The sequence below is a fragment of the Rhagoletis zephyria genome, unplaced genomic scaffold (genome assembly GCF_001687245.7).
Source record: "Rhagoletis zephyria isolate East Lansing unplaced genomic scaffold, Rhagoletis_zephyria_1.1 Rzeph_scaffold_02333, whole genome shotgun sequence".
Classification (NCBI taxonomy): domain Eukaryota; kingdom Metazoa; phylum Arthropoda; class Insecta; order Diptera; family Tephritidae; genus Rhagoletis; species Rhagoletis zephyria.
In genome coordinates, this window is record NW_016159417.1 from 2,546 (window position 1) to 13,448 (window position 10,903).

Here is a 10,903-nt window from a genome sequence, read left to right on the forward strand (position 1 = left end):
ACTTATTACACTATTTGAGTACATGTATGTACGTATCTACATACATATGTAAGTGTGTGAGCAGCAGACGCTGTGCGTGTAAGCAAAAAGAGCTACTAGGAGTGTTGCCGTGTGTGGGCAAAAGCAGCGTAGGAGGCGCCGTCGCCAAAGCCAACGTTATCCATACTTTTCTATTCACCGTATAAATTCAATAATAGTCAATTTTTCCGTCTGTGGCTTCTCTGCCGTTTTTGCCAGCGCCATTCAGCCAGTCAGTGTATTACAATAAATATTTGTGTTTCAGTGAGAACGACTAAGTGCGCAGCGAGTTGCCAGCTTTGTTGATAAAATATTAAAATAATGAGAATGAAAATGCTTTGAAAAGTTTGTGTTATTTTGCGAGGAAAATAAATATATATATGTATGTATGCGTGAGTGCGTCTACAGTCTGGAAAATTTCAAATTGATGGCCAAATGCAATGCTGAGTGAACTAATGCAGTGAAAATGCCGGTGCAAGCTTGCACCAGACAGAAAGAAACAAGTCGGCTGCATTTTTGGTGTTGCTGTTGCTGTTGTTGTTGAGAATGAAAATCGGTTAACTTCACCGCTCGCCGGCGCACTATTTAGAAGTGTGTGCATACTTTTCTTCTGCATGCAGGCAATCAAATGCCAACGACTTTCCCGCTCGCAACCCCGCTCGCAACTCCACACAGCCCACAAAAGTCAAATAGTCACAAAGTATACCAGTGCCAGTCGATCGTTCTCTTGGTCGGCTGTCAATACTCTGGCAAAGTGTCAAGTGTTGCCGCCTCAAAATGGCTGCATTCAAAGTGCTGATCGAAGTTAAATTTTGCAACGAAGCAAAAATAAATGTTTAATTAATAAATAATTATTTTCAATTGTTCAATGCGTCTGTCGTTACGTTATTTCTTTTTATGCTTTACTTTTTGCAGCTTTTTTTCGTTCGTTTATGCATTTCGCTATACTGCTCAGCTGGGAGACTGAAGTGCGTGCGCGAGTGAGTGACTCCACTAGCTCCCCAAAGAGACAGACTGTGTATGGCATACACAAACAACCCATATCTAAATACATACATCCATACATACAAATGTACATACGAGTACAGAGTTTGAGAGCATAATATGCGTATACCGCGTCGCGTCGCATACCGTTGCGTCCCACTCCCTATGTCTGTTACATATACATACATATATTTTTCAAAATTTTTTTACCTTTGTTTTAAGTCGTGTTTATGTGCGTAGCATTGTGAAAATTTCGTCTCAGTTGATATCAACGTTGTTCGGTCGGTTCATCGTAAGCACCTTTGCTGCCTTGGCACTCTATGCAGTTTACACTGCAGGCGCCGTCAACCCCCCACCTCTGCCTTCCCTGGCTCAGCTCTGTAGTCGCAAGCAAGTTTTGCGCCTATGTAACCATTACAGCGGAGGAGAACGGCGCGTTGGAGGCCACTGTATCATTTTTCAGCGTACTCATCATCATCTTCAACATCTTCGATTTGTTGTGTTCATTTTTATTTCTAGCAATCTATGTATATTAGGGTGATCCTTAAATGTGGGAAACAAATTTTAATTTTTTATTTTTAACTTACATTTATTTATCACAAATATATTTTCATACCGATTGTAGGCGGTTAGGCACATCTTAACCAGGTGCAGGGTGCAAAGTTCATATTCCTCTATGGAGACGAAAAAAATTAAAATTAACTTTTTTTCATCTAATACCCAAAAGTCTGTTAAGGCGTGTTGCACAAGGGTAAAATTTCAGATGACGTCTTAACCGACTCCAACCGGTACCAAAATTTATATGTGATATATGTAACCGTGGTATTACCGATTGAGGGGTGGGACTGAAAGAATCGTTCATTTGATTTTTAAAGATCACCCTAATGCATATGTAGTACATACATACATATAAATGTATGTATATGTAGGTAGACATAAATAAGTGTGCGTACTTGTCTGCTCCGCATACACTTTGCGCCACGGCTGTTTGAACTCCGCTTCACTTAACCCTCTTTGGGGAATTCGCCGACTAGTTCATTGCTTCATTTTGTTTTACCAAGTATGTACATAAATAGTTATTTTTTCAATGTATTTTTTTTCGACGACTTCACGGCGGCGCGTACACGTCTACTGGTCACTTTGATGTTTGCCGACCTGGTCCGTCTGCTTGCTAGCCTCCCTCTTGATGGGTTAATTTTTGTATATTGTTTTTATTACATTTAATGAAAAGGGGCCGCAACACGCAACCTTTCGTTACGTTTCAATAGCGCTTATTGCGATGACAAGGCAGCAGTGCAGTGGAGAGTTGTCGGTAGGGTTAGGCTCTTGAGAGTGCGAAATTGCGTACGGTAGCTGCGTTGTAATCGATTGCGGAAAAAGTCAGAGGATAATAAAATCGGTGTAAAAGAAGAAATAATCAAGTTATAGCCAATTGCTTGAAATTATAAAATTAAATAAATAAATAAAAGGTCGGCACTTACACGCGTGCAAAAAAAAAAAAATCGATGTAGAAAATTAAATAAAATCAAATAAATAAGTTCAAATTTAAGTGGTTTAAGCAGTGCGTAAAAGTGTGAAAAAAAAAATAAATAAAATAGAGCTTATTTAATTTTCCATTTATTCCGTCGCCATTGTGCGCCGATTTTAGGCTTTCAAAATAGAGTTGAAGCAAAAAAAAAATAAAAGGAACATCTCTGGGATCTTTATTCCTGTTTTTTTTTATACGTCGTTTAACGTATATCTAGCAATAACACTGCGCAATTAGCAACAACAATGTATAATATCAACAAAAAGGCATCGTCAACATCAACTAGTTGGATGTCATTGTCAACGTTGGAATCGGAGATGACGGCAGGCAAACGGCGCGCGGCTGGTGGCGTTTTGACCGGCCTAACACCGTCCCATGTCGCCGTTAGTGGCAGCAGAAAGCTTTTATTTGCAGTCGCGCTGTTTGTCCTGTTGGCCAGCGTTAACTGTGCTGCTGATCAGGTGAGTTTGGAGAATTTACATATTTTATTCACGGTTTAAGTGAAATGAATGAAAGTCTTAAGGCAAAAATAAGAGTAAAGTTTATATTTATAGTCTGCATGAGTAGATCCACTATCTCATCTATCTTTAATATATCTACATATTATTCCGAAGGAGGATTTCTCTTAGGGTTTCTAACTGTAAAAACCATCCATAAGGAAGCATACAAGTTCCTAGAACTGCTATAAGTAGCAGTCTTAACGCTTACCGCCTTAGTAAGAAGAGTTCACTCATATTTGACGAGAGTTAACTCGTCCTCTAAAAGCGCTTCTAATAGCGATTTGTTATCTCCGTATAATATCCGACAAATCGCTCTTTTACGTATTTATTGTCGAGTTGAAACACCTAAACAGTTTTGCAAATGAGATGAAGATATCGTTTATTCTTATGCCTAATACTGGAAGCTCAAACTACCACATAGCGAAAAAAGGCTCTAGAAATTATGGGTGAAATGCGCTAAAGGAAAGTTAGCTCCCAAGCTTATTCCAAACATTGAACATGGTTTAAAGTTTCTCATGTGGAGAGAAATTTCGATCCAAAGCACTTTAATTTAATGAAATGTGTTCACCGAATAATGCCGATTTAGTTAAATAATCCTCCCCGCTAGAAAACCCTATTTCTACAATAACTTCTCCCAGCAATGTGTTGTGCACTGGGTTGGGTACTGACCACGTAAAACCTTCCTCTAGCGAATAGCAAAAATAAAGACTCGGATGAGACCCCTCTTTTTATAACGACTCGGCAAACGTTTAAAGAACTACGATTTGAGTGCATGTCCGGACCCTGAATGGGAAAGATGCCTCTGTCCGGCTGGTTGATGCCATCATAGGGATTAAAGCTGACATCACCGCCATTAACCGCGTTGGACGGGAAAAGGTAAAAAAATGTCTGGGGCCTTGCGACGTATACTACAACTGCTATGTAAAGGAGAGCGAATTCTGTGTTGGATTTGTGGTGTTATAGCGACTCCGTCGTCGAGTACTGTCGTTCAGCCCGGTGGACGAGCGTCTCGTCACAATCTGCATCAAAGCAAGATTCTCCAAAATCTCGCTCATTTGCGCCCAAGCCCCGGCGAAGGAGAAGGACGAAGCATACAAGGATCTCTTTTATGAGCCCTTGGAAAACATATACGAGGGCTGCCCCCGGTCACGATTTAAAAATCATGCTTAGCGATTTTAATGCCATGGTGGGCAAGGCAGCGAAAAACAGCTTCCACGACGAAACGGCCGATAACGGACTGAGGACATAGCGCAACGGATTAAAATTCGGCCGCTCCAGTGGCTAGGTCATGTCCTTCGGATGAACAGAAACGCTCCAGCTCTGGAAGTATTCATCTTGGAACACGCTGGTGGTAGCTGATGAAGAGGCATTTTTAATTGGCGTCAGTTGGCACAGAAGAGAAACGACTTGCGTGCTTTTTTTGAACTCGACCAAAATCGCTTAGGCGGTTACAGAGTCAAATAAAAAGATGAAGAAGAATCTATTTCTACTTCACAGATGAGATCCAGATTTTAATTGCTTTCAGACAAGCCTTAAGCGACATTCACCGAGAGACCATCACAACCTTTACCAACTGTCTTCTCCTTAATCTCGTCATCGAAGCTCAACCACCATTTATCGAAGCTCAAACCACTACTCATCGAAGAGTCCCTGCGAAATTGATTTCATCATTTGACAAGGGATGACGGAAAATCGTTCCACATTATATCACTTTGATGGTACTTTGCGAACCCCCATAATATACTTTTTGGGCGTTTAAAGTTTACGACATACAACAATACGACACTTACGACACCGGTGTGAATACCCCAAATATAAGTATGTAAATACAATTTTCTATTGCGAAATAAGTATAAATAAAAGGACGAATAAATTCTTTTTGTGGTTCAAGTATCCCATTCCAAGAACTCAGTTGCGTTTAAATATCATCCATATTTCAATTTAAAAGTATGAAATAAGTTCATTCTGTCCTTTGGTTAATCTGTTTTGAGGCATTTGGTACAAAATCGACTTTAGGCCTCCTAAAAAATTTTCATATCTCATAATTTTCATCAACCTTTCATCAATCTTTGTATTTTGGAACGCATTTCGTTCTCCGAAAAATAACACTGAAGATGGCATAACGCCGAAACCGGTTTGTCTCCAAACCAAATTTGACAAGGGATGACGGAAATTCGTTCCAAAATACATCACACACCCATCCCGTCGGAAACAACAACAGCCAAAAAGGAAATATTTATCTTTGTTCAAATAGGTAGTTTCCTTAAAAAAAAAACAATCGAAAGATGTTTCGCAACACAAAAAGTGTTTAATCTCAAACGAAAACCATTAAAAATAATATTGCTGTTTTTATTTCGCTTTATTCAATAAAACACAGCTGCACCAATTCTTAAAACTTCATTAAATTTGTTAATGACAAACCATACGTTTGCCAAGAAAATGCTTTTCAAGAAATATTCGTATTTTAAAAGCTATGGAGCAGAAATTGAAACCAAAACCACCAGAAAAAATTCTGCTTACTTGGCAATTACTGCCTTTACTGAATTTGCTAAAAATGAAAATTTCATACTAAGCACTTATGTATATACATACGTGTGAATATATATATGTATGTATGTACATAGATAAGTACAAATGCATAAAAAACCAATAAAAATTACATGAATGGTTATTAAACGGTTATAAATTGCATTTATACGGTACTTATGTACGGACCAGGCCGACAGCAAAAACGTTCATATGGGTGTGCGAAAAACTTCATTGAAGCAGAAAAAGAAAATACAATACGTACCTACATACATTCGAAAAAATTAAGTATGTACATACACATGAAAAGTCGCCAATTGGCAAAAAAAAAAACGCTTGAAGAAAAAGAGGCAGAGAGTGGGCGCTGCATTGCTTATGGGCAAGTGAAAACACTTTGCTAACACTTCACTTCTTCTCCTCTACTCGAGTGTTTGTTTATATATGCGCGCGCTGACGAATGTCGTATCCAACTGCATTGCTGATCGTTAAATGGTGTCTGTCCACTTGGCATAGCCAAAAAAAGGCGACATGTGTTTATTCGTACGTACAGACATACACAAATGTATGAAAAAAAAGCACAACAACAACAACAAGAAAATTGCAGCTTGCAAATCCAATCCGTCACAATATTCGCGCAATAAGGAAATGGAGTTTCACTCAGCTGCCACAATGTTTGCCGCTGCAATGGTTCCTTCTATATACATACGTACTCGTGTGTATGTAACCAGCTTGATGACCATTATAAATGCAGTACATATTCGGTGTTGTTGATAATGTTGTTGTTGCTTTTGCTACTTGTTTACTTCTCGTACTTGTCGGACTGTATACTGTATACACGCTTTGCTATTCATTGCAATTGCTTTGGCCAATGCATTGTATGGACGTTATTGCCCACTAGAGCGCCTATTCATCATCAAGCTTTGCTAGCTTTTATCAGTTGGTACTGCTGCTGCCATTGTACTGACGCGCCATAAAAAGGTCACAGGCCTATTTGTGTGTAGTATGCACATAAGCATGAGTGTAGATATGTCAAAACATACAGATATTTGTACATAAATACAGCGTCAGCGTATTGTTCATACTTTGGCATATTTTTACTCGTACAGTCCTTTATTGATACTTCTCACTCCATTCGTGCCTGCAATTGTTGGTATTATTGATTATGGTTTTCTGTACTGGCGACTGTCGCTTCAACAATTTGGCATTTGACGTTTGTCGACAGTTGCAATTATGCATGAGTCTTGTAGTGTGTTTTTTGTTTTTTTGTTTTGAAGAGTCAGTTTGTGTATCATTCATCATACCGCATGTGCTATAAAAGCGTTAGTTCTCTGACTGCCAGATGATCAATGATTGATTTGCCGATTTGTAAAGTCAATACACAAATACTTTCCTTTGAGTATAAATAGTTATCCCGTATACGAGCCAAAGAAAAGCCAATACAACAGTTCTGTCCATCTTAACCCCCCCTTAAAAATAGTTTTTTTTCGCTAAAAATTACTTGCTTATAGTACGAGTAAACAGGCATGTCTTATTGCTTCTGTTTGATTCTTTTTTTATCGGAAGAACCTCTTCGCCTGAACGCCTTCGAATTTCAACTGACTGATTGCACTTGCATTTTATTATCCTAAAATTTAACGATTTTATTTAATCAAATTTCGCGTGGTAAAAATCTCGAGAAAAGCATGCTGTTTTAGGGCGAATACTTCTAGGATCATTGAAGAAGCTTTTAAGATATCTTAGATTTTGTGGAAAAAATTATTTTCGTCCCGTATTCGGCTTCCATAAATATGGTCACCGTAATTATAACGCCAGAGCCATAACCATAACCGTAGGTATCTCTTTTATGTTATTCGACATAACCATATCCATAAGCAGCTCTGAAGTATTTTGCTACGTTATGGCTAAGGCGTTATGGTTACGGCACATCTAATTTGGCCTTTAGTTGTAGAATATTTCCTTCATAGCGAGTTTTTCAATTACTGTTTTCATCAATAACTGTTATGTTCGGTCGCTGGTTATCTTACATTATTCTTTCTTAAGAATTCTATCGTAAAATCTAGCGAGCAACTATTTTTTCATACAAAACTTAAAGATTTTACAAATTAAAATGCTATTAAATTACTCTTCTGCGATCTCATATTACATACCTCATTACAAGTAAAAATAACACCAGCTATTTTTATGACAATTCCTTCATATCCGGCAACCTCGTTGCGCGCATGTACGTACTATGCATGTACATATGTATGTATATATGGGCACGCACGCTGCATTTCCTTTGCATTGCAAAAACACAACTCTGCAACGGCACTCGTCTTTTGACATATCGCAAGGAGTCGCAAAAAATGAGCGGTTTTCCCTCATTACACTCATACATACATACATACATGCAGCACCCTTCGGCTTTTCCCAGCGATGTCATTTACCTACGTAGAAGTTGTAGAATTTTCATTTTTAATTAAAGAATAAAATTTGCAAAGCATTGCGTACACTTTNATTGCGTACACTTTGCAAGCAATAAAATCCACACAAAACCAAACACACACACACACACAAACATGCTGAGCCCACACGCGGCAAGCACAAATGACTTCACTCACTCAGCAGCAGCAAGCAGCAGGCAGCAATAAAAGGCAATCAAAGAAAATAGACGCGTAGGAAGCAGTTATGCATGCTGTCACACTCTAACACAGGCAAAATACGAATAAAAAACGATTGGAAACGGATGTGATTTCCATGTTTTGAAATCAGCAGAGACTTCGGCGGCGGCAACAAACAGCAACAGCAACAGCAACAAACAGCAGCAAGAGCGACACAGGAAAGAGCAATGTTGCATTCGAGTGGGTGATTTTTTTTTATCTGTGTAGTTTTTGGTTAATGCGAAGGAAATGCACATGTTTTGTATACAAATGAGGAGTGCGATTGGAAGGGGCGAGGAAAGAAAACTCAAAGGTACTCGTAGAAGTGTGCCTAGGTATGTAAAGTTAGGTTAGTCATACGAAGAAAAGAAGTTGAACAAAAATCCAATTAGTTTGGAAATTACAAAAGTTGAAGTGATTACACTAACTAGCGGGCGAAGATGAGAAACAGCGCGGGAGAGCGAGAGATTCAGGTAGCATTGGAAACAAATTTCGTGGAAGTTCTACGAAGAGAGAAAATTAATACGTAAAATGAGCAACTGGAGTTAGTGAATGGTATGTACACATATTTGTGTTTGTAGTTGTAGAGGCAGAATTATAAAAGATGATAAAGTGAAGGCGTAAGCGGGTTGTTTATTTGGATTTTGGATCTTTATGTTTTCTGCATAGCTTGGCTCATGGAGTTTTAAGAGCGGCGAAGTTGCCTATAAGGCGAAAGATGGAGAAAAAAAAACTTGAATCCAACAGCAGCGAAAGAAGCATAGTATGTTGGAAATAATACACACAAAAAGGCAAATGAGTGGCGCTCAAAAGAATGAAATGAAAACATAAAAGGGGAAAGGTGCTGAGAAAGAGCATGCAAGGCAAGAATGGCTTAAATAAAAAGCTGAAAATAAATTGATAATTATAGAAGAAGCAAAAAAAAACAAATAGCTAGACAGCTACAAATAAAAAAGGCAAGCAGAACATGTTTATGACCACAACAACGTTGGCAGTAACAAAAAAAGTGTAAACGAAAAAAAACCTGAGTGCTCGTTGCAAGTGTTGGCGGCGTCGATGTTAACCGCGACCGCAGCAGCCAGCACTCCATAACCGTACACAGACAGACGGCGACCATCGCAGCACCGCCGCCGCATTTGGCGCAGCAACGCAATGTGTCAATACCGACGACGACGACGACGACGACGACGACGTACACAATGCGTTGTTGCCATATTTCAATTTTTGTGGCTTGTCATCTGCGGTATCATCGGTGTGTCCGCTGTGTCGGCTGTCTATGCCATGGCAGGCTGGCTAACTGGTTGTTTATTTGTTTGTTGGGTTCTGCTGTTGTAGGTCTTTTTTTCTTTCGCTCTCTACGGTCGTTTTAGTTTATGTGTTTGCATTTGTGCGTTGCTGTGTGTTTGCTTCCATTTTTAATGTTTTTGCCTGCGTTTTGGAATTTTCTGTTTTTGTTTATATTTCGCATCAATGTTTTTTCCACATTTCTGTGCATTTTAGTTTGCTTTAGATGCGCGTTATGAGCAATGCCTTAAAATACATACATACATACATATATACATATGTACCGATTTTTTGTGTACCCATTATTTTAATTTATTCCTTTATTTAAGTTCACAGATGTTGGTAAACACTGGGCCAATTGGGCGTTGAGCTCTATATTTCTGAACAGCATGTGTGTGTCTAACTGTGATTAGAAGAATAATAACACTATGAGAAAATTTCAGGGTCATTGTCTGGGGGCGGAATGATTCGAGCCCAGTATGAAAAATATAAAACCATATAGCACAACCTCCAACTATTTTCCATTCCCAGGGCAAATTTTTTTTTCATGGCATATTAATTAAAAAATTTTTCTCCTGATTTTTTTTTTTGTTAAATTCATATTGTAATTTGGGTACATATAGGAAAATTTTACAAGAAATCATTTAATAGAACATTTAAACCCATTAGTTTTCTCACGACAGCGTAGGTTTGACCTTTTATTTTGTAAAGTATGAATAAAATGCAATTTAGGGTGTCGCTAGAGGGTTAAAATATTCTAGAAAATTATTAGTGGGACAATTTTTTTTTATAGTAGACTCAGAGGTTTGCCATTGCCTGCCGAGGGATGACCGCTGCAATAAAAAAATTGTTTTTCGTTAAGATGTTTGCTTGGAACAATGGTCGAACCCAGGTCCTACGGAGTGGTGGACGCGCCTATAACCACTCAGCCACAAAAGGTAAAATAAAGAAACATGAAAATGATGTGAGCGCAGTTTGATAAGACAGTGACTTCTTGATTGTTCGTGTAGTTGTAAATGCAACACTACTCCTGTCAACAAAAAAAATGAGAAATAGAGTAGCCTGCGTCAGTAAGTTAAGAAATATATTCTAAGAGATTTGGGCCAAAGAAAGAGTAGGGCCCGAATCGCGGCATTCTTTGTCGAATGTGTAGTCGTTTTAAATCGAATGAAATAATTGTTTTTATTTCTTCAAAAAGTCGCAGCTTTCATTGTTATTTATACGGGAATTTGCATAATGCCGAGTAATTATTGGAGATGTGCTGGTATTGCATATTTCACAGCGCAATTTCGTTATCACTAGACTGCGGATGTTTATGCAGAAAATGAAGCCTAAAAATATGCATCACATAACTATAAAAAATGTATAAAAAAAATATTTATTTTGCTTATAACGGGTGATTTTTTTGAGGTTAGGATTTTCAT

At 38.4% G+C, this 10,903-nt stretch overlaps 1 protein-coding gene across 1 annotated transcript in view; it reads left to right on the forward strand.

The window, feature by feature from the left end:
• The first annotated feature begins 2,633 nt into the window (after positions 1–2,633).
• LOC108366600 (syndecan-like) overlaps positions 2,634–10,903 on the forward strand; it is a 64,490-nt gene continuing 56,220 nt past the window's right edge. The window contains exon 1 of the mRNA XM_017621049.1: positions 2,634–2,991. Coding sequence (XP_017476538.1) covers positions 2,776–2,991 — 216 coding nt within the window. The 5' untranslated portion in view covers positions 2,634–2,775. The remainder of the gene's footprint in view (positions 2,992–10,903) is intronic.